The sequence below is a fragment of the Cebus imitator genome, unplaced genomic scaffold (genome assembly GCF_001604975.1).
Source record: "Cebus imitator isolate Cc_AM_T3 unplaced genomic scaffold, Cebus_imitator-1.0 Scaffold23, whole genome shotgun sequence".
Classification (NCBI taxonomy): Eukaryota; Metazoa; Chordata; class Mammalia; order Primates; family Cebidae; genus Cebus; species Cebus imitator.
In genome coordinates, this window is record NW_016107338.1 from 304,168 (window position 1) to 329,326 (window position 25,159).

Sequence of the window (25,159 nt, forward strand, 5' to 3'; positions counted from 1 at the left end):
GTATATATTATGTATAATGTATATATACTATATATATACTATAGTATAGTATATATATACTATAGTATAGTATATATATACTATAGTATAGTATATATATACTATAGTATATTATATATATACTATGTATATTATATATATACTAACTATATATACATATATAGTACATATATGTATACATATATAAATATATATGTGTAATCATGTATTATTTTCTTCTCATTCATAGCTTTATCTGATTTTTAAGGTATGCAGTTACAATAATTTGGCATTTAACCTCTCAAGAGTTGGTCCCAGCTATTCGAGAGGCTGAGGCAGGCGGATAGCTTGAACCCAAGGGGAGGAGGTTGCAGTGTACAGAGATCACACCCTGCACTCTGGCCTGGGTGATAGAGCTAGACACTGTCTCAAAGAAAAAAAATTTTTAAAGGTATCAGTACTGATCTCCATAGCACTCTAATATTTATAACACTGAAATCAGAGCTTTACCTTGTTTTTTGCCCCAATCTACTATCTCAATCCCTAACTTTTAGAGCTGTAAGGGATTTTTAAGCATTCTACCCCTTTCCTTCTACATATGAGTGCCAAAGATATTAAATAAGTTGTTTAGCATTGGAAGAAGAGTTGGAAGTAGGGGTCAAATTCTGGGACAGAGTACTGTGTAAGGGAACAAGACCTTGCTTTGATTAAACAGACTGCATTTGAATGCCTTTTATCCAACCTACAAACAATATCTTTTGGCACAAGTAGCAGTTAGTATCTCCATTTCCCAGTAGGAAAATAAGAGATCTCAACACCTGCTTAATAGGATCATCATGAGAAGACAGCAAATATAAGTTCCTCATTCCCATGACTCACTGCCATGACTACTACCGCATGTGGATGATGAATAAACATTTCTCTCTTCCTCCTTTCCAAGCCCAGTGCTCTCCACTGTGGTATAATGCCTCTTCAACTATAAGGTATCAGTAAAAGGCTCATTAAAGTCAAACTGAATTAATGCCAAAGTGCTAAAATTAGGCTGAATAATATAAATCTAATGGACTTATCCCTGAATTGGGTTTCCTTTCCTACAATACACTATGAAGTGGGGCATCATATCAGGGAGCACATTATGTTGTTTTGCTGGTGATGCCAATCATCATTTGACTAAAGTGGTATCTGCAAGGATTTTCCATTGCAAAGCTACTTTCTTTGTAAATGCTAAATATTTGAGGGAAGTCATGAAATGGAACCCAGAGCTGGAGGAGAGAGAAAGAGAGAGAGGGGAGAGAGAGAGGCAGAGAGAAAGCGAGCAAGCCCCCACATACGTGTGTGCAACCTCCAAAGGAGACCTTCAGCATATGTCCAACACAGTAAATAAGAAGCTAGTAATTGTATCATTGGATGACCAAAGATTTTTGCAAAGTCATTCAATTTTTTAAAACACTTGAAGTCAAGTCTTGCCAAAAATCCTCTGAAAGTATAAACATGTTACTGTCATACGTTCTCTTTTACTTAACATATTTATTCCTTGAAAGACTTCTAGTAATCAGTCAGACACAACCTCCACTCAGAGAAATCACACAGCCCTTTCTCCAAGAACCAACATCTGCTTAAGTATTTGAAACCCTTTAAACGAAGTCCATCCAGCTTGCTTTTTATCACAATGAGACTCACCGATCTGCAGATACCGGAGTCCCCTCTGGATAGGAATGTCCTTCGAAATCTGAAATGTTCACTTGTATTTGCCTTGAGGTTACTATCTGGCTATTTTGAGAAGGTATGGTTTTCAGGTCCTGAGTAATAGTGTTACTGTCTGGAAGAGAAGGCTGCACGGCTTGGAAATCCAGTGAAGATTTAGGTCCTAGAAAACCTAAAGATTCTTGATCCTGTGCTACAGGTTTACTGGTCAGTAATTTGGAGGTTGGTTCCAGTGATCTCGAAGATATAGTAGGTAAGTCAAAGTTAAACTCACTATTTATCCTTGCTTTAGAAGCAGCATCCAATGAATAAAATCTTTTATCTAAAGTTCCACTATCCAACTTGGAAGAAGTCTTGGGACAAAGAGTTATACGAACACAAGAAAGTGCTTTTCTATTTGAAGGAGGAGTAGATGCAGATGTTGTTAATGTATAGTGATTTGGGGCTGACTGGGAGACAACATTATTGAACTTGGCTTCAACATTTATAGTAGAAATGTGTGACTTAGGCTTATGTTGATTATTCTTTTCTACTACACAATCCTGACCTTGAGGAAGGGGGAAATGGTGTTTTCTCATTTGGTCATCTACACCTGGGGCTTTGCTTTGACATTGTTCAAGAGAAATGGGAGAAGGAAGGTCTGAAGCTACAGAATCCTGACCTTGAGGAAGGGGAGAATGTTTTTCTCTCATTTGATGATCTACATGTGGGACTTTGCATTGTTCAAAGAGTTCTCGTTGTTCAAGAAAAATGCAAGAAGGAAGATCTGGAGCTACATAATCCTGATGTTGAGAAGAAGGAGACTGGTGTTTCCTCACATGGTGATCTGCATGTGGGGCTTTGCTTTGTTCAAAGAGCTCTCGTTGTTCAAGAAAAATGCAAGAAGGAAGATCTGGAGTTATAGTTACATTCTTCTCTTTTACTCCTAGTCTGGAACTCGATCTGCTTACTCCTAGGGTGGAACTTGGTCTACCCCTACTAATAAGGGTATGGTTATCAGAAATTTGAATTTCCTTGACATTGCTACAATCTGCAGTGGTACTGGGCTCACAATGACTGCCTGTAAAATCTGATCTTTCTAAGGGTTTTTCTTCTTGAAGAGAATGCTCAAAATCAACAGATAATTTTTGGCTTTGCCTTCTACCTTCTGCTAAAATAGTCACTTCTTTATCTGGTGAATTACTATGCATTTTAAATGATGAAGGGGAAGAGGTTTTCTGCTTAAGATCTCTAGGAGGATTTTGGTCTTCAGTGAAATGAGAATTAAATATCCCAACAGATGCTCCAGTACACTGGCTACCTTCAGTGACACCAACCTTAACAACAGAGGAATCGGAAATGCCTTTAGAATGTCGGTGAGATGAAAAAGTAATGGAGGTAGTAACATTTTTCATGGGTTCTGGGGATGGCATTTGTGATGAAGAATGAAAATCCACTTCTTTAGGTAGCACAAAAGCAGGTTCTACTAATTCTGACAGCCAAGGGTCCTTCTTTTCATGGAATGGCATTCGAAGACCTTTGCTGATTTTGAATTCATCAGGTATAAAGTTTTGAAATGGGGAATGATTTTTTAACTGCAAGGAATTCCAAACTTTGAAATGGGAGTTGTTCTGGTCTAAGCGTGCAGAAAGGTTGACGTGCCTGGCTCTGCATGATGATGGGCTCTGCCGTCCTCTGGTCATTTCTGAGGGTTCAGCAGATCTGAAAACACAAGGGTGGCTATCTAGTTGTGGTTGTTCAGAAGTTAGAGTCCGGAAACATCCTTTTTCATGGCTCTGAATAATAATATGACTACATACAGCTTCTGGCTTGCATCCCATTCCCCGTGGACTCTGAAAACCCTACAAGATATAAACAAACAGGTTCTTACTTGAAGCAGTCCAAGTAGTTATACACAAATAAGTTTTATACTCATGCTAAGACTGGACCATGAAGGTCATGTCACTCATTTATAATATAACAGGCCAAAGAGTACAGCAAGAAAAAAAGACAGTTAACTACAGAATAAAATCACTCACAATGATTAAGACCACTCAGAGAGTTCTTCTAAAAATTTTCCACAAAGTAAACACCAAAGATTACTATTGTCCACCAGTAAGTATTCCCATCTTTAATAATAGAAATCCCTTATTCAAATTTTGGCGGGCTACATAGCCACCAAATGGGGGACATTTCCTGTTTCTTCTGCAGCTACTTGTGACCACATGACTAGGTTGAGGCCAATGGGATATGAACAAAAGCATCAAGTACAACTTCTGCTTCCTGTCCTTAAAATCAAATTCTTGACCTGCATGTTCCCCCAATATGACTACCACTATCATCACTACTTTTCTCACCTGCTGAAAATAAGAATGTACGGAATAACCTTGGAAGTCATGCGTAAGGACAGCTTAGTTTTCCAGCCAGCTTGGGTCCCTGGATGACACCAAGGGCAGAGCTCACTTTCCTAACATGAACAGTGACATGAAAAAATAAAATTCTACCTTATTTGAGCCACTGTATGTTTGGCTACTACAGAAGCTTGACCTAGATCCTAATATTTTACCTCTGTGTAAGAATAAGGGAGAAAAAAAAAAAACCAAGATCTTGTTTCCTGGGGCATAGGACCAGTACTCAAAGCTACCATACATGTAACATTTTTTGAGGTTTCTATGTTTTACCTATAAAGTCATTATGAGTTGACATTCTATTTGATGATATAGCGACATCTGATTTCAGATAAAAATATTTTAAATTATGCTGCATCTCTCCAAGTGATTGAGTAGATGTGCTTTTGATGGCAGTGGCATCCCATCTTGAGTGGCTGCTGCCATGATGCCAGCTACAGTGGGGGAGGAGTAGCTGAGGATGCTTGCTCTACCGAGCTGGTGGGAGCGGGGAACAGGCAGAAGCCCCACTCCCTTCTGAGTTGGAGGGGTGGGAGCCCCACCCTCATAGGCACAGCTGCAGCCACCCAGACACAACTGTGGACCCAGGCACCCTTGCGCACTCGGGGACCTGGGAACTCCCCCTGCCCCTACAAGCTCAGAAGAGCCTGTTCCCACTGCCTGGCCTCTCCCTACTCCTGGTCCCCGCTCCAATTTCAGAGCAAAGTTGAGGCTAAGCCTAGGCAGTGTTGTGACTCAGCCAGATGTGCACATAGTTTGGGCAGCACTGACACGCCAGCCCCTGCCACCTCCACCTCCTGCAGACACCAGGCACAAACGAGCACAGGAGGGAAGTTGCAGGAGGCAGGAGGGCTGAGCGCAGCTCACAGTGGGTCTGCAGGTAACCCCTTGACATGAACAGCCTGAGTACCACAGGCACCACAGATGGCAGAGTGATGGCAGACGAGCTCCTGGGCAGAAAGGGGCAGGTCACTGGTGAAGCCCTACCTTTAAGCTAGGAATTGCTTGAAGGGCTGCCAGTTCCGATGACAGGAGTGAGAACTTATGGTGCTTTTTCTGGGCCTGCCCATGGACCAGTTGGCAAGCACCTCCTCCCCTCTAAAGCCCAAGAAAACCAAGGATTCAGGACAATCCGAGATGGCTGAATAGGAACAGCTCTGAATTGCAGTTCCCAGCGAAAAACACAGAGGGTGAGTGATCACCACATTTCGAAACGAATTTTTACTGCTCATAGACCAGGAGATTCCTGGGCAAAAAAACACCATGAGTCTCCAGCGCGGCTGTTTCAGCTGGCGCAGCGGGTCTCCTCACAAAAACTCACACAAATCCGGGCACCGTTTCAACTGGCAACTGGAACACCTGAGAGGCAGAGTCGCCTGTTCAACTGAAAAAAAAGGGGGGCTGAAACAGGGAGCCAGGTGATCCAGCTCGGGCGGTCCCACCAACCAAAAAACCCCAGATGGGTTCACAGCTGAATTCTACCAGGCATACAAAGAGGAGCTGGTACCACTCCTTCTGAAACTATTCCAAACAATCCGAAAAGACGGAATCCTTCCCAAATCATTTTATGAAACCAACATCATCCTGATACCAAAACCCAGCAGAGACTCAACAAGAAAAGAAAACTTCAGGCCAATATCCGTGATGAACATAGATGCAAAAATCTTCAATAAAATACTGGCAAACCGACTGCAACAGCACATCAAAAAGCTTATCCATCACAATCAAGTAGGCTTCATCCCAGGGATGCAAGGCTGGTTCAGCAAACGCAGGTCTATAAACATAATTCACCATATAAACAAAACCAAAAACAAAAGCCACATGATTATCTCAATAGATGCAGACAAGGCCTTCGACAAAATTCAACAGCCCTTTATGCTAAAAACTCTCAATAAACTAGGCATCGACAGAACGTATCTCAAAATAATAAAAGCTATTTACAACAAACCCATAGCCATTATCCTACTGAATGGGCAAAAACTGGAAGCATTCCCTTTGAAACCTGGCACTAGACAAAGATGCCCTCTCTCACCACTTCTGTTCAACAGAGTATTGGAAGTTCTAGCCAGAGAAATCAGGCAAGAGAAAGAAATAAAGGGTATTCACTTAGGAAAGGAAGAAGTGTGTCCTTTGCCCACTTTTGAATGGGCTTTTTTTCTTGTAAATCTGTTTTAGTTCTTTGTAGATTCTGGATATTAGCCCTTTGTCAGATGGGTAGATTGCAAAAATTTTTTCCCATTCTGTTGGTTGCCAGTTCACTCTAGTGACTGTTTCTTTTGCTGTGCAGAAGCTATGGAGTTTGCCCATTCAAAAGTGGGCAAAGGACATGAACAGATACTTTACAAAAGAAGACATACATGAGGCCAACAAACATATGAAAAAATGCTCATCATCACTGGTCATTAGAGAAATGCAAATCAAAACTACATTGAGATACCACCTGATGCCAGTTAGAATGGTGATCATTAAAAAATCTGGAGACAACAGATGGTGGAGAGGATGTGGAGAAATAGGAACACTTTTACACTGTTGGTGGGAGTATAAATTCGTTCAACCATTGTGGAAGACAGTGTGGCAATTCCTCAAGGACCTAGACATAGATATTCCATGTGATCCAGCAATTCCATTACTGGGTATACATCCAAAGGATTATAAACCATTCTATTATAAAGATATATGCACACATATGATCACTGCAGCACTCTTTACAATAGCAAAGACTTGGAACGAACCCAAATGCCCACTGATGATAGACTGGACAGGGAAAATGTGGCACATATACTCCATGGAATACTATGCAGCCATCAAAAACCATGAGGTTCATGTCCTTTGTAGGGACATGGATGAACCTGGAAACCATCATTCTCAGCAAACTGACACAAGAACAGAAAATCAAACACCGCTTGCTCTCACTCATAGGCGGGTGGTGAAAAATGAGAACACATGGACACAGGGAGGGGAGCATCACACACTGAGGTCTGTTGGGGGGGGACCCGGGGAGGGACAGAGTGGGGTAGGGAGTTGGGGAGGGATTACATGGGGAGTAATGCCAGATATAGGTGATGGGGATGGAGGCAGCAAACCACATTGCCATGTATGTACCTATGCAACAATCCTCCATGTTCTTCACATGTACCCCGGAACCTACGGTGCAATAAAATAAAATATAAACAAACAAACAAACAAACAAAACAAACCATGGACTCAGCCAGACTTGTAGAGACAATGGAATGATCTGCCTGCAGATGGAGCTACCCACTCTGGGTCTCCTGTCCACCGAAGGTTGCACAGGTGATGGGACAATCTGCATGCAGGTAGGAGCTACCCATTCCAGGTCTCCTCTCTGCTGAAGGCTGCACAGGCAATGGGATGACCTGCTTGCATATATGAGCTACCCACTCTGAGTTCTCCTCTCCACTGAGGGCTGGACACTTGTAGGTATGACCTGCCTGCAGACAGGAACCACCCTTTTGGGTCTCCTGAAAACTGTTCTGCCACTCGATGAAGCGCCTCTCCGCCTTGCTCACCCTCCACTTGTCCACATACCTTTCTTCCTAGATGTAGAACAAGAACTCAGGACCCACCAAATGGTGGGACTAAAAGAGCTATAACACAAACAGGGCTGAAACATACCCCCTTCCCCACCTGCCATGTGGCAGGCAACAAGGAGAGAAGAGCTGCAACCTTTCAGGAAGCCCAGACCTAGGGAGACCCCGAGCCAGGACTATGACACCCTCTTGGGGTTTTGTGGTTTCTGGTGTCTCCAAGCTTCTGGGTGCCACCATGTTGCCCTTGCCTAGATGTGGGTTCCCACAGCAGAATCTGCATGCAGTACATCTGGTCCCACCGCAGCCTCGTGTGAAGCCCACCAGTGCCAGCGCCTGGAGCTGCCTGCCCCAGCACAGCAGTCAGGCTGTGTGCAGTGGCTAGACCCCACACTTGCTTGCTTGCCCACCCACCCCTCACCACTCCATGCCTGGCTCACACTTGGCAGGTGTGGGATCCAGGACAGTAGAGCAGCCTGCCAGGCTGAGTGGGCAGAACATGCCCAGCGAGTGTGAGCAATACACAGGCAGAAGGTGCCACTGGCCACAGCGGTTTCCAGATTGCAAAGCAACTGTCCAAGGTTCCTGTGACATCTTTATTTCTCTTCTCTTCTTAAGAGAGGGTCTTGCTGGTGTCACCCAGGCTGGAGTGCAGTGGCGCTATCACTGAAGCCTTGACCTCTCAGGCTCAGGTGATCCTGCCACCTCAGCCTCCTGGATAGCTGGGTCAACAGGCACATGCCACTACACAGGGCTAATTGTCTTATTTTTATTTTTGTAGTGACTGAGTCTCACTTTATTGCCTAGGCTGGTCTCCAACTCCTGGGTTCAAGGGATCCTCCTGCCCCAGCCTCCCAAAGTGCTGGGATTACAGGCATGAGCCACCATGCCTGGCCAGATGTACTTTTCCCTATTCTTCCTGCTAAGTAAAATGAAGTCCCCTGGACAATGTATATAAAACAAACGTAAGAAGAATCTGAAAGATGTAGAGAAGAAGGCAGACCAGCTAGTCATCTAGGGACCTGAGGAATTATACTATGGTGCAATCCCTGGGTTTTCTTTTTCTCTCACATATACAGACTTAGAGCTGAAGAAGTCCACAACCAAGAAACAGTGGGCACAGACAAAAAAAAAAAAAGAAAAAGAAAAAAAAGCTTTTCTCCCTAGCTAAAAAACAGTAGAGGTGAAGCCTAGCAAAAGAGAATACTTTTAAGTAATAAGCATTCTACTTGAGCCAACCACCACAGAAAAAACTAGCCCCACTCACAACTACACTAGCAAAGGCCAAGTGAGGACCCTAGGACTTACTTTCATCTCTGCTGGCTGATAAAGCACTATCCCTCCCTTGTGGTATCAGTGAAAGTCTAGGGGAGCCTAGACTATCCAGCAAAATGAAATGCCCCTCTCTCTCCCAGCTACGGGTTGAAAGAAAATATTTGCAAACCTCATATCCAATAAAGGTCTTGTATCTGCTAGACTTACATCTAACCTATATAAAGAACCCACAACAGTAAAAAGGAAAAATAAAAGACAATCCAATTAGAAAATGGGCAAAAGAGATAGACATTTCACTTAACAGGATACAGGGATTGGAAACAGAGATAGGAAAAAACACGCAACATCAAAAACCATTAAGGAAATGTAATTTAAAACCTTAATAAGATATCACTACATACCTATTAGAATGGCTAGAATAAAGATAGTGACAGTATCAAATGCTGGTGAGGATATGTAGAAGATGGATTACTCACACACTGCTGGTGGGAATGTAAATGAAATAACCACCCTGGAAAAAAGGTGTGGGCTGTCTTTCAAAAAAACTAAACATGCAACTACCATATGACCCAGCAACTGCAATCCTGGGCATTTATCCCACAGAAACAAAGACATATTCACACAAAACCTTGCACATGAATGTTTACAGCAGCTGTATTGATAAAGCCAAAAACTAGAAAACAACCAAAGTGTTCTTCAATAGTGAATATTTAAACTGTGGTGCATTCATACTGTGGAATACTACAGATCAATAAAAAAGAAAAACTGTTCCATAAAACAATCTGGATGAATAAATACCCCTAATACCCAACCAGAATGGCTATAATCAAAAAGACAGAAAATAACAAATGCTGGAAAGGATATGGAGAAACTGAAACCGTCATGCACTGCTCATGGGAATGTAAACAGTGCAGCTACTTCAGAAAAAAGTTTAGAAGTTCCTCAACATGTTAAACATGGAGTTACCATGTATGTCCCAGTAATTCTACTCTTAGGTGTATATCCCAGAGAAAGGAAACATCCACTGTAACACATAAACACTTACTATGTTCATAGCAGCCCTGAATGGCCAGAGTGGAAAATCCAAACATCTACCAACTAATTAATAAACAAAACATCTATACAATGAAATATAATTTGGCAATAAAAAGGGATGAAGTACTGATTCAAGCTACAACATACCATGAATGACTCTTGAAAACATTATTCTAAGTAAAAGAAGGCAGTCACAAAAGATCACATACAATTCTATTAATATGACATATCCAGAATTGGCAAGTCCATAGGGAGAGAAAGTGGACTGGTGTTTGCTTAGGAGTAGGGAATTGGGGGAGAGGGGAGAATAACAAAGTTCTAAAATTATGTTATTGTAAAATTCTGTAAACAAACTCCACTTTAAAATGGGTGAACCTTATGGTATTACAGTAAATTATACTGAGATAAAGATGTTACGAAATTACTGGTTAGCTAAAATATGTCTTTTACTAATTTCCAGAGACTATTTCACAATTAAAGTTCTCTCTTCTCAACAAATCTATATGAGTTTTATCAGGTTATATTATTCTCTCATTGTCCAGCTTAATGACACACCAGCCAGGTGCAGTGGCTCACACCAGTAATATCAGGCACTTTGAGAGAGTGAGGTGGAAAGATAGCTTGAGCTCGGGAGGTGGACATTGCAGTGAGCTATGATCCGGCCACTATACCAGCCTGGGCAACGGAGCAAGACCCTGTCTCAAACAAACAAAAACACGTCAAAGACTTCATGTAACAAACCAAAACAGAAATTAATTCTTCACTGTCACATAAACCAGTACAAAGACACACACACACACAAACACACAGTCGACAAGCACTAAAAAGTAAACATCTACTTTCTAGATGTGATATAAAACTTACTTAAAAGAACAATAAGCTTTTGAAAACCTTTGTTTTAAAAAAATAGTTGTCTCAAATTTTTTAATGTATAAATTATCACAGTATTTATGGCAGGAGTAACTTTGTAAGAAGCTCACAGCTTTGTATTTTATAACATCAAAATCAAATTTTAAAAAAAATTGGTTAAAGCTGACTTAATTAGGTAAAGTATACTTCTACTAATAGAACCAACAACTATGCTAAGGATTTAACAATTTGACTATAATGTGTCATGGTGAGTCTCTGAGTTTAACCCATTTGGAGTTCATTAACACATTTTTTATCAAATTAGGGAAGTTTTCAACCATTATTTCTTCAAATGTTATTTCTGCCCTTTTCTCTCTCTTTTCCCTTAAGAATCCCATAAGGCATATGTTGGTATGTTTGGGGATGTCTTAATGGCCCTGTTCATTTTCTTTATTCTTTTCTCTTTCTGCTCCTCAAATGAATAAATCAATTGGCCTTTCTTCAAGTTCACTGATTATTTGTTCAGACTACTCAAATCTGCTACTGAACCCCTGTAATGAATTTTTAATTTGTTATTGTACTTTTCAGCTGCAGAATTTCTAGTTGTCTCCCTTTTTATAATTTCTATCTGTTTGTTGATACTTCTTTTTGGTGAGAAATCCTTTTCTTCGTTTCCTCTAGTTCTTTGACAATGGTTTTGTTTAGCTCTTTAGTACATTTAAGCTGGGCTTCCTCAGGGATAGTTCCATTAATTTCTCCTTTTTCCTCTGAATGAGTCACACTTTTTTATTTCTTTGCATGCCTTATCATTTGTTGAAAACTGGACATACTGAATATTATAATGTGACAACTCTGGATACTGGATTCACCCCCTTCCCTGGAGTTTGCTGTTACTGCTTGTTGTAAGCTATTGTTTGTTTAGTGACTTACTATTTTGTAAAGCTTCTATTCTTTGTTGTGTATGGAACTGAAGTCTGTACTCCCTTAGCTTCAGGGTCAACTACTGTTTTGACAGTTTCCTTAAACACCTGCAGCCAAGAAAAGAAAAAATGTAATAGGAAAGAAAAAAAAAAACACTCCCAGTTTTTTTTGCTCAGTGTTGGGACACTCAGTCAAAAGTTGGCCAAGCCATTTACAACTCTGTCTTAGCTTTCACATCCTACTCAGGCAGAGCCTGAACGTCAGCTGGTGGTTGAAGCTTAGGGTCTTCTTAAGCCTTTCTGAGAAGGAATCCAATCCTAGGCATGTACATAACCTTCTCTATCTCTCAGCATACACAAAAGCTTTTAAAAGTCCTTATACAACCCTGTATCTCCTTTTTCAACTGTTTCTTCCTGGCTGTTTGTCTACATATTAATTATCCTAATTTGTATCCCCAGATTCAGGTTGCTACAGCTGAAACTCTGGCCTTTAAATACTTTTGACACATGCTGACGGACAAGCCACCCCAGTTCCAGGAAAGCTCTGAGTTGTATAAAACAAAGGGAAGCTCATACCGATTCTTCGGGGACTTCAGACAGGTTAAAACAATAACTTTTTTTTTCCAACCGGTGGTTTCAATATTTGGAAGATTGCTACTCTTATAGACACTTTTTCATTCCAGCAAAAGAATAAATGTATTTGATCTTACAGCCCTAAGTTACAGTTTACTCATTTACAAATTGGAAATGCTATATTGCTGCCTTTCAATGACCCAGCCTCATGTTTTTTTTTTTTTTTTTTTTGAGATAGAGTCTCGCTCTGACTCCAGGATGGAATGCAGTGGCATGATCTCGGCTCACTGCAACCTCTACCTCCCGGGTTCAAGTGATTCTCCTGCCTCAGCCCCCTGAGTAGCTGGGATCAGAAGATCGCACCACTTTAGTAGAAATGGGATTTCACCATGTTGGCCAGGACGGTCTCAATCGCATGATCCACCTGCCTCAGCCTCCCAAACTGCTGGGATTACAGGTGTGAGCCACCACGCCCGGCCCACAATTCTTTGAGAGCAAGATCTGTACTTAACCTTCCAGTGCTGACAGCTTGCACCAGAAGCGTAAGCTGCTGTCTTCAAAGCCATTGTTAATCTAGACACAAGGAATGGTAGGTAAGCAATTTAAGGTGCCATAGTGTTCTCTTTCTGCAGTGCAACAGCTCCCTACTTTTCCTAGTTTTTAACTAAATTCCAGAGTTCTACAAAAATTAATTCTGATAGTTTCTGGAAGCTTATTAGGTGTTTTTGTAAGAAATGGAGCCCTAGAGTTCCCTACTCTGCCATATTACATGACTTCACTCACAAATGTTTTATATGCATAACAAAAGCATTTGAATTCAATTGCACTAACTGCAAATTTCAAATACATATTCTTTATCATATTTTGGGTATTACTCCTACTCTAAAGAAATATTTTTAATTAGCTATAGATTTTATTTTTATTCCTAAATACTTTTTGGAGCTTAATGAAGGAATTGTGGTTTCTTCATTAGATCTACGAATGTAAAAATTTATTTATAAATTTCCTAATATTGAACTATCTGCTTTGCCTGTAACATCAATTCCCAATTTCCCCTTCCTACCAGTCCCTGGCAATCACCATTCTATTCTCTGTTTTCTGAATTTGACTATTTCTACCATCTGACATTTATTTTACTTGTTTGGTTGTTATTCTTACACTCTCACTTAAAGTAAGCTCATGATGAAGAAGTGTTTGTCTATTTTGTTCAGTGATGTCTCCTCGGCCTATAGATGAGTGACAGTACATATCAGGCATTCAATAAGTATTTGTAAAATGAATGAATAAATGTCCAATAGTAGGGTAGTAAATAAATTGTTATGTTCACACAATGCGATATTATATACCTATGTAAAACTATGCTTTCAGAGAAGTGTTAAAGGGAAATCATAATATATTTATGTTTAAAAAATAAAAGGATCCAAAACTGTACACACAGTGTGGCCAATATGGGTATCCCAAGAGCAAGGCATATCTTGCCAAACACTATTTCACAACTACTCAGTTAACAGACTGAAGAAATCCAATCATAAGATGGTGAAATATAAGACAGCTGAATGACAGTATTGTGAAGTACTCACCACAGGTGTTAGAATAATCTTATTCAAAAGTTTTAGATTTTTTTTTTTCTTTTTGAAACAGTCTCCCTCTGTCACCCAGGCTGGGTACAGTGCACAATCTCGGCTCACCACAACCTCCACCTCCCAGGTACAAGCAATTCTCCTGCTTCAGCTTCCCTAGTAGCTAGTATCACAGGCATGCGCAATGACACCCAGCTAATTTTTGTATTTTTATTAGAGACGGGGTTTCGCTATGCTGGCCAGGTTGGTCTCAAACTCCTGACCTCAGGTGATCCATCCACCTCGATTTCCCAATGTGCTAAGATTACGGGCGTTAGCCACCTCGTCCGGCCAAAAAGTTTTAGGTTTTTTATCCATAACCCTTACTAAACATTTTTAAAACTTTTGGATAAATATACTTATCAAATATACAAATAGCACAAAGCTGAAAGGAATACTTTAATAAATGACCAAATTTAGATTAAAAATCATTCCAATAGGCTTGAACACTGATATAGAAGCAATAAAAAGAAATACAGGAGAGTTAAAAGGTATTATATAACGCCAGGCACAATGACTCATGCCTGTAATCCCAACACCTCAGGAGGCTGAGTCGGGTGGATCACTTGAGGTCAGGAGTTCAAGGCTAGCCTTGCCAACATGGTGAAACCCCATCTCTACTAAAAATGTAAAAACCAGTCTGGCATCATGTCACGTCCCACCCAAGTAGCTGTAATCTCAGCTACCCGGGAGGCTGAGGCAAGAGAATCACTTGAACCTGGGAGGTGGAGGTTGTAGTGAGCCAAGATGGTGCCACTGCACAACAGCCTGGGCAACAAGCCAGACTCTGTCTCAAAAAAAAGAGGATTAAAAAAAAAAAAACTATTATATAGATACAAGGTCATGCCACTATACAACAGCCTGGGCAACAAAGACTCTGTCTCAAAACAAAGATTTTTTTTAAAAACATTATCATATAGACACAAGAAATGAGAATAGAAAGTGTGGCAGTGGTTCGCGGTTTTTTGTTTGGTTTTGTTTTGCTTATTTCCTATAGCTTTAAGTTTTGAAAGCAGTATGTGGGTTTTTTTTTTAATGCCCAATTATGCTGTGTCCATTAGAAATCTCACAGTACATTGGCAGACAGAGAATTACTAAATATATTTCATGCTGGCCAGATCAGAAATGAAAATGTGTTTTATCTAATTCAGGACACCTTATTTTAAGAAAAACACAGACAAACTAGAGTCTACCCAAGGGAAGGCAACTTGATTGCTGAGGGATCTGGAAATATAAACATAAGAAAGTAATTTTTTTAAAACAGGGAAACACAGATCACTGAGAAAACTATGTACTTCCAAACAAACGATGCTAGGATAGTGCTCACTTAAGCAGCACATATACAGACGGTGCTAAGACAACCAATTATCTATTATACAAATGGTGCTAAGACAACCAATTATCCATTTTACTATTCTTACTGTCAATTTTGTTTATCACAGGTATATATGTAAAACCTAAAATCCAATCTACTTTGTACTGTTCAAACACTTTTCCAAAATTGAGATAATCCAAGTAATTAAACTATATCACTGGAGAATAGTATTCTAAGACACTTTGTATGAATCAGGCCATGAAATCCGTGTATGATAGCTATATCAATTCTTACAGGATTAATAACAGTAATAATAGCTGCCAGTTAGTGAGTACTAACTAGGTATCACACATTCTACTAAGCATTTTATAGGCATTATCTCACATAATCCACACCAAAACCCTCTAAGATAGGTATCATTATACCCTACTACCGTGCAAAATAGCAGACAAAACACCTTATCCATAGGACAATCAATAAATTATCATGTAATCACAACTGGAATGTTTTACAGTAATAAAGAATAAACGAAAACTATGCACATCTACATTGAAGCAGCTCAAAACCCTAAAACTGTGTGAAACACTCAGTTCTCAAAAGAATATGTATCATACTGATTCCATCTACAAAGAGTTCAAAACCATACGGAGGAGCAGGAAAACCATTATATATCAAAATAAGAAATAAAAATGATATGACTGGGAAAGAAAAAACAAAGAACTTCAACAGTATTTGGTAATGTTCTATTTTTCAAGCTGGATAGTCAATATACGGGAATTATTTTTACTTGCTGCTATTCTTTACATATATCATTCAGATATACTCTTTTCTATGTGTGAAATAGTTAATAGAAGGAAAATAAGTACTATTAAAATGAAAGTCATTTATACATAAGCTATTATAGCTGTGTACTCTAAAGCATTTAAAATACAACATTTGAAAATAGCTGGACATCATCTGGATTTCAAGGTATCACTTTCAAGAGAAAATAAGGGTGATATTTAATCTTCTCTGTTCTAAAAAATACTGATAAAACAAGCAAATCAGTTTTTATTTTTCTAAGATGATAAATTTTTCAAAAATTGAACTTGGAATAAAAACTTAACATATCTAGACTGTAAGAATCTAATACCTACATCTTAACTTTTGAAAAATTAAGACGCCTGTCTAGGCACAGTGGCTCATGCCTATAATCCCAACATTTTGGGAGGCCAAGGCAAGAGGATTATTCAAGTGTTCAAGACCAGCCTGGACAACATAGAGAGACCCTGTCTCTGCCAAAAATTTAAAAATTAGCCAAGCATGGTGGCACACACATATGGTACCAGCTACTTGAGACCTGAGGTGGGAGGATTCCTTGAACCCAAGAGTTCAAGGCTGCAGTGAGCTGTGACTGCACTGCTGCACTTTAGCCTAGCTAAAAGAGCAAGACTCAATCTCAAAAACAAAACCAAAAAAAGGCTCGTAACACTAGCCAAATATTAGCAAGTCAGCTGATGCCCAAGGAAGAGATCCAAATTCCATCACCCATTCTTTCATATTTACTCTTTTCATTTCCAGCTTTCTTTTATACCTTGGACAAGTCAGTTGTTCTCCCATGACCAAACAACTCTGCCTTGATCTCTTCTACTTTCCTCCTGTCATCTTCATTTAATTCTGAAATGGAGTATCCACAATCATGTGCTAAATTGAACTTCAGATTCCAGGCTGGAGAGAAAGCATAGTACACTTGAGATAATGAAATGTGAAAGTGATAATTTGTCAACAACTGTAGACATTTGATCATAAAATATCATCAATATATGCAACTTAATACCCACCACAATGCTTAGTATGTCTTCTTCTCAATTATGACAAGCTATTAGAAATTCTTAACAGAGGCCGGGCGCGATGGCTCAAGCCTGTAATCCCAGCACTTTGGGAGGCCGAGGCGGGTGGATCACGAGGTCAAGAGATTGAGACCATCCTGGCCAACATGGTGAAACCCCGTCTCTACTAAAAATACAAAAAATTTGCTGGGCATGGTGGTGCGTGCCTGTAATCCCAGCTACTCAGGAGGCTGAGGCAGGAGAATTGCCTGAACCCAGGAGGCGGAGGTTGCGGTCAGCCGAGATCGCGCCATTGCACTCCAGCCTGGGTAACAAAAGCGAAACTCCGTCTCAAAAAAAAAAAAGAAATTCTTAACAGAGATCATTTCACTGCAAAGTCTGATTTTTTTAAGCCATGCTTTACAGATAATTCTACAAAAAGGTCACTTTAAATATGGTATTCAATCATATTTATCTTAATCCTCTTTCTAATCAAGAAAGTCCCTTTGTTTCTCCCTTTAGTTCCTGCTGTGTAACTCACACTTCCATAAGAGTGATATTTAAAAGTAATAAATACAACTTGGAGGTTTTTTTGTAGAATAAAAATGTGCAAGGAACAGTGTAGGAAGTTAACTTCAAGGGACAATTTCCAGATAGGTGTAAAATGCTTTTAAATTACCTTCCAAAATATATTCCCATATTGTCTTACAGATTTTTTGTTTTGTTTTTAATGGAATTCTATTAGAAATTAATGAGATTTGTAAATATTATCTTTTAAACCTCTAATCCAAGCTTTAGCATAAAATACATTGATTTTTTTTAAATGTCTGAGATCAGCACCCGGAGTTTTATTAGAAAAGGGAAAGAGAAAATATATGTAGTTCTAGGACAAAAAGCAATTTAGAGCACGGAAAACTGGAGGCTTTTTCTGCCTTTAGAATAAGGATCCTATAATGGGAGGATTAGGGAAACGTGACAGCTTTAGGAGCTCAGAATCCCAAGCAACCTCTTTATTCTCTGTCATACATCAGTATCTACTTCATTGTTGGTTAAATAGGGTTTTTCTGGATTGTTAGTAGAAATACAATCATTCTAACAATTGGAAAATACATTTAGAACTCTCAACATCTAACTTTTTATTTTTTTTTCTTGTTCTTATTTTTCATTGGCTAAACTCCTTCAAATCATAAACACCTAACTTAAAACAAATTATTAAACTATAACGTTTATAAGCCTGAACCTAACTTTATTCTTACCATGTGCTCGTACCCGGCTTTCCTCTTCCTCTGCATTTCTGAGTATTTCTTTGGCATGATTCAGGGAGGATTCACATTGCAGAAGGTTTTTTACATGTGCAGCCAGTGAATCTATGCTGCTACCACCACCATCCTCACTCTCGGACACACCCTCTTCCTCTCTGCTCTCTGTTATACTTGTCTTGGGTGAAACATATGGAAAGAAGTTTAGAAGAACATCAGAAACTGATTCCAAAGACTCTGGTAAATTACTGTCCCATGAGCAGGAACCATTTCCATCACTGGCATCACTGCTTGAATCACTTTTTATGATAGTCATCATAGGGATAATAATTTTATTCCCAATGGTTCCACTACACCCTTCAGGTTCAGATCTCATTACAGATTTCGCTGCTTGATACTGCCTAAGGGTTTCTTCTAATGCCATACTGGCTTTGTTCTCTGCTTCCTGTAGAGGGCTTCTAACTGTAGTTGAACTAATAAACTTCCAATTTTCAATGCCTCTCTGGCATTTCAAATTCGTCTGTGTGCCAATATCCTTCTGTATGCACCTGCTGCTTGAGCTTTCGTCTGTGAATGCCTGTCTCTGAAGCAATTCAACATTAGATACATCAGTGGAAGAAGGCTCTTTGAAGCAAACCACCTTCTTAGATTGTATAAATGAAATATCACTAATATCTCTGAAAGGGGTAAGCGGAGCAGGAAAATTGCATCGTTTCAGTGCTATGTTTTCTGCCTCCATCAAAAGTGTCCGAATTTCCTTAAGAGTTTTAGAACTATTTTCTGCATCCTGGATTTCTTCAGAGCCAACATCTCTAAAACCTGCAGATTCTGGTTTATTTATTACAACTCTGTCATCAGCCTGAGAATTTAAAAGCACATTATTTGTGCTAAAACTGGAGCCAGAAGAATTCAAATTATCTATTAGCCTTTGGACATGTTCTGAAATAAGCTTGTGCTTCTCACCATGTGAGTCAGTACCAGAGGGAACTGCTTGTAATCTAGTAATTTGATCAGCTTGCCCAAGAGCACTTGAGATCTTTAGAGCATCTTCAGTTAGATGTCTATCTGGCAAATCCTTGTGATAGAAAATATCTGGTTTCTCTTGGTGTGAAAAGGAACTAGAAGGAGCTGTTGGTAATACTGTTTTCTGGCCAGCTGATCCAGGAATAGCTGAAACCTTCAGCACATCTTCAGTTACATATCTACCTGGCAATTCCTGTGGACTGAAAATACTTGATTTCTCTCTGTGAAAATAAGAACTAGAGAGAGGTATTGGTTTTCCAGTATTCACATCGGTTGGTTCAGGGACAGCTGAAATCTTTAGACTACCTTTACTTTGATCTTTATCTGGCAACTGCTGTTGAAATAAAACATCAGGCTTTACTCTTTGAGAATAGGAACTATGAAAAACTGTCAGTGATGGAGTCTTCTGGTCATCTGGTCCAATCACAGTTGAAATCTTAGACTTCTCTATTTGTGGGTAGGAACTAAGGGCAGCTGCTGGAAACTCAGTTTTCTGGTCATCTGGTACGTCTGCAGTTGAAATCTTGAGTTTCTCTGTATGTGAATGTGAATAGGAACTAGACAGTCCTATTGGTATCCCAGTCTTCTGCTCTGCTGGTATAGAAACAGGTGAAGCTTTCAGAGCCTCTTCTGTGAGATGACTGTCTGGCAACTCATACTGAGAGGAAACACTGGGCTTCTCTCCATATGAGTAGTAATTTGAAGATACTGTTGGTATGTCAGTCTTCTGGTCACCTTGTCCAGGAAAAACAAAAGCATTTAAAGCTTCTTCAGTAACATCCGGCAACTCCTGCTGATGAAAAACACTGGGCTTCTCTCTATTTGAGTAGGAACTAGAGGACAATATTTGTATCCCAGTTTTCTGGTCAGCAGGCCCAGGAACCTCTACTGCTTTCAAAGTTACTTCAGTAAGACCTGGCAACTCCTGCTGATAAGAAATGACAGACTGCTCTCTCTGCGGGTAGGAATTAGAGGACAGGATGTTTATCCCAGTCTTTTGGTCAGCTGGTTCAGAAACTCTTAAAATTCCCAAAGCTGCTTCAGTAAAATGTGGCAACTCTTGCTGGTAAGAAATAATGGGCTTCTCTCTGTGTGAATACGAAGTAGAGGTTACTGTTGATACCCCAGTCTTCTGGTCAGCTGATCCAGGAACATTTGAAACTTTCAGAGCCTTTTCAGTTAGATGACTATCTGGCAAATCTCGGTAAGAAATATTAGGCTTCTCTGTATGTGAATAGTAAGAAGAGGTTACAGTAGATAACCCAGTCTGGTCAGCTGGATGAGGAACAGCTGAAACTTTCAGAGCTTCTTTAGTTAGCTGACCGTCTCGCAGGGCCTGCTGGTAGAGGACAATGGGCTTCTCACTATGTGAGTATAAACTAGAGGATACTGATGGTGTCCCAGTCTTCTGGGCATCTGATCTAGGAACAGGTGGAACTTTCAGAGCTTCTTCAGATAAATGACTGTCTGATAGGGTTTGTTCATAGAAAATGACAGGCTTTGCCCTATGGGAGTAGGTAATAGAATATACTGGTAGTGTCTCAGTCTTCTGGTCAGCTGGTCCAGGAGTAGCTGAAACTTTCACAACCTCTTGATTTAGAGGACGGTCTGGCAGAGCCTGCTGGTAGAAAGTAATGGGCTTCTCTCCAAGTGCACTAGAACCTAAAGGTCCTGTTGCTACCTTAGTCTTTTGTTCAGTAAGTCCAGAAACAACTAAAGCTTTCAGAGCCTCTTCAGGTATGGGACCATCTGGAAAGGCTTGTTTGTAGATAATAATGGGCTTTTCTCCAAATGAGTAGGAAGGAGAGGTTATGGTTGGTATGCCAGTTGTGTGGTCAGCTGGTCCAGAAGCAGATGAAACTCTCAGAGCCTCTTCAGGTATTTGACTACCTAGCAATGGCGGTTGGTAGAAACTGCTAGGCTTCACTCTATGTTGTGAGTAGAAAGAAGAGGTTACAGTTGGTGTGCCAGTCGTCTGGCCAACTGGTCCAGGGGCAACTGAAACTTTTAGAGACTCTTCAGGTAGATGACCATCTGGAAAGGCCTGTTTATAGATAACAATGGGCTTCTCTCCAAATGAGTTGGAAGGAGAGGTTATAGTTGGTGTGCCAGTCGTCTGGTCAACTGGCCCAGGAGCAACTGAAACTTTCAAAGCGTCTTCAGGTAGATGACTATGTGGCAAGACCTGTTGGTAGAAAATGCCAGGCTTCTCTGTGTGTGAGTAGAAAGTAGAGGGTAAAGTTGGTATCCCAGTCTTCTGGTCAGCTTGTCCAGGAACCACTGAAACGTTCTTAGCCTCTTCAGTTAGAAGACTACTTGGCAACAACTGCTGGTAGAAAATTCTGGGATTCTCTCTATGTTGTAAGTAGGAAGGAGGGGTTACAGTTGGTGTGCCAGTTGTCTGGTCAACTGGTTCAGGAGCAACTGAAATTTTCAGAGCCTCTTCAGTTGGATGACTATCTGGCAAGACCTGTTGGTAGAAAATACCAGGCTTCTCTGTGTGTGAGTAGGAAGTAGAGGTTGGAGTTGGTGTCCCAGTCTGGTCAGCTGGTCCAGGAACAGCTGAAACTTTCTGTGCTTCTTCAGGTATATGACTACCTGGCAAGGTCTGTTGATAGAAAATACCAGGCTTCTCTGTTTGTGAGTAGAAGGCAGAAAGTACTCTTGGTATCCAAGTCTTCTGGTCACCTGGTCCAGTAACAGCTGAAACGTTCCGAGCCTCTTCAGGTATATGAGTACCTGGCAAGGCTTGCTGGTGGAAAACGCTGGGCTTCTCTCTATGTTGTGAGTAGTAAGTTGAGGTTGGAGTTGGTGTGCCAGTCTTCAGGTCTGCTGGTCTAGGAGCTACTAAAATATTCAGAGCCTCTTTAGGTAGATGACTGTCTGGCAAGGTCTGTTGGTATAAAATACCAGGCTTCTCTCTTTGTGAGTAGAAAGTAGAAGGTACTGCTGGTGTGTCAGTTGTCTGGTCAGCTGATCCAGGGAAGGCTGAAACTTTCACACCCTCTTCAGGTAGATGACTGTCTGATAACACCTGTGGGTACAAAACACTAGGCTTCTCCCTCTGTGAGTAAGAACTAGACTGTACTGCTGGTATCTTAGTCTTCTGGTCAGCTGGTACAGGGCCAGTTGAAACTTTCAGAGCTTCTTCAGTTGGGTGACTATCTGGCAACTCCTGCTGAGAGAAAATACTGGGCTTCTCTCCAAGTGGGAAGAAACCTGAAGGTACTGTTGGTGTCCCAGTCTTCTGGTCAGTCGGTCTAGGAATAGCTGACATTTTCAGAGATTCTCTACGTAGATCACTGTTTGGCAACTCTTGTTGGTAGAAAAGACTAGATTTTTCTCTATGTGAGGGAGAATTAGAGGACACTGTTGGTGTCCCAGTCTTCTGGGCAGCTAATACAGAAACAGCTGAAACCTTCAGAGCTTCTTCAGGGAATAGAGTGTCTGGCAGGATCTGCTGGGAAAAAATAATGGGTGTCTGTCTTTGTGAGTAGAAACTAGATGATGTTGAGGGTAAATCAGTCTTCTGATCATCTGGTCCAGGAACAACTGATTCTTTCAGAGCCTCTTCAGTTAGATGACTATTGGGTAAGGTCTGCTGGTAGAAAGCACCAGGCTTCTCTGCAAATGAGGAGGACATAGAGGAAGTAGAGGTTACAGCTGATGTCCCAGTCTTTTCGTCAGCTGGTCCAGAAACAGCTGAAATTTTCAGAGCCTCTTTGGGTAGATGGCTCTCTAGCAAAGCCTGCTGGTAGAAAATAAGGAGCTTCTCTCTGTGTGAGTGTGCACTAGAGGGTACTGTTGGTAGGCCAGTCTTCTGGTCAGCTGGTCCAGAAACAGCTGAAACTTCCATACTCTCTTCAGGTAGATGACTGTCTGCTAACACCTGTGGGTACAAAATACTAGGCTTTTCTTTCTGTGAGTAAGAACTAGACTGTACTGCAGGTATCTCAGTCTTCTGGTCAGCTGGTCCAGGAGTGGATGAATCTTTAAGAGTCTCTTCAGTTTGATGACTGTCTGGCAACTGTGGCTGGTAAAAAATACCAGGCTTCTCTCTATGTGAGTAGGGAGTAGAGAGTGCTGTTGTTGTCCCAGTCTTCTGGTCAGCTGGTCCAGATACTGCTGAAACTTTCAAAGCCTGATCAGTTAGATGACCATCTGTCAAAGTCTGTCGATAGAAAAAGAGGGGATTCTCTCCATGTGAGTGGGATGTAGAGGATACTGTAGGTATTCCAGTCTTCTGCTCCACTGGGCTAGGAGTAGCTGAAACTTTCAAAGGCTCTTCAGTTAAGTTACTCTCTGGTAACTCTCGTTGGTCGAAAACACTGGGCTTCTCTCTATGTGTAGAGGTTACAGTAGGTATTCCAGTCGTCTGGTCAGCTGGCCCAGGAGCAGCTGAAACTTTCAAAGCCTCTTCAGTTAGATGACTGCCTGGCAAGCCCTGCTGGTAGAAAATACTGGGCTTCCCTCTATGTGAGTAGGAACTAGGGAGCACCGTCGGTGTCACAGTCTTCTGGTCAGCTGGTTCAGGAACAGCTGTGACTTTCAGAGTCTCTTGAGTTAGATGAGTATCCGCTAATGTCTTTTGGTTGAGATTATCAGTGTGTTGACCAGTAGTAGTTTCTAGAGGAGAACTTACAGCCAACTGAGACAGGTCCTCAAGGGACGACGATAAATGAGATCCAATGTCTGAATCAACAGGAGTGGTGGTGATGCCTGATTTCAAGTTGGATTGAGTAACTTTAGCTATGCTTCCTTTAGAAGTGTCTCCTAAAAAAAAAAGAGATTTGTTAATATTATATGAAATATTCTATGTGCTGAAAAAAGTAAAGCAAGCTTTGAGCCTTTAAAAAGCTTCTAGAAATGAATCCTGAGGAAGCAGCCATCAGAAGAGAAAAATATTTGCACACAAAGATATTAATTACAAAGGAAACTAAAGTAAAAATATTTTAAATCTTCAACAACAGAGTAATGGTTATAAACAATAGTATATCCACTTGATGGAATATTACATGGATCTTAAAATTTGGCTTTTAGAGAATTTTCAATGAGATGCGATAATGCTATTGGGTCTAGGATTTGATTTCACCCTACTTACAATCTGTTATTGTGTCTTATATGCTGGCAGAAGACACAGGTCCTCAGTAAAAGACAAAAGACTTTATTATCCCTGGTACAGCAAAGGATCATCAGCTTATTTTCACGGCTTCCTCTTGCCCCCAAGTCCCACAGGGGCAGTACAATATGGCCTAGAGGGATGCTATGCATGCAGTGAGTTTGATGGACCCTCCCAACAAATGCACCTTGTATAATATACATATTTAAGTACATAAAACTGAAAAAGACTCTAAAGGTTACTCTGAAGAGTTTGAACTTAATTCCGTAAGCCATGGCAAGTTGTTTAAAGTTTTGATAAGAACTGTACTGCAAAAAATATGAATTCAAGATGGGAAGGGAATATAAAAATCTAGGCTGCACAATCTAACAGAATATTTCTATAGAAATGTTCTATATTTGCACTAATACAATAATTCTAAATGAAAGCAGTTTTAAACAGCAGTGTAAAGTAAGTGACTGCAACAGAAATGACAGGATTTGACAAGCTGTCCGTTCATTTGTTCATTCAAAATATATGAATGCTTACTATATGCTAGGCACAGTTCTAGATAAACAAGATACAGCAATAAACAAACAGACAATAATCCCTATCTCACAGAGCTTATTTGTATTCTAGCAGGAGGAGGCTGACAGTAAATTGGTAAAACATATGTGTCAGATGGTGTTAAGATGGCTGATATATACAGCAAGTATTATCTATACACAGGGGGAAACCGAGTTCCAAAGATGACCATGTAACAATGCTTC

At 40.5% G+C, this 25,159-nt stretch overlaps 1 protein-coding gene across 3 annotated transcripts in view; it reads right to left on the reverse strand.

Annotated features, from left to right (window-relative positions):
* ALMS1 (ALMS1 centrosome and basal body associated protein) overlaps positions 1 to 25,159 on the reverse strand; it is a 214,449-nt gene that overhangs the window by 108,724 nt on the left and 80,566 nt on the right. For all 3 annotated transcript variants that reach the window (XM_037736112.1, XM_037736111.1, XM_037736113.1), the window contains 3 exons: positions 18,266 to 24,064; positions 16,775 to 16,908; positions 1,660 to 3,524 (listed from right to left, as the gene is read on the reverse strand). In XM_037736112.1, coding sequence (XP_037592040.1) covers positions 1,660 to 3,524; positions 16,775 to 16,908; positions 18,266 to 24,064 — 7,798 coding nt within the window. The remainder of the gene's footprint in view (positions 1 to 1,659; positions 3,525 to 16,774; positions 16,909 to 18,265; positions 24,065 to 25,159) is intronic.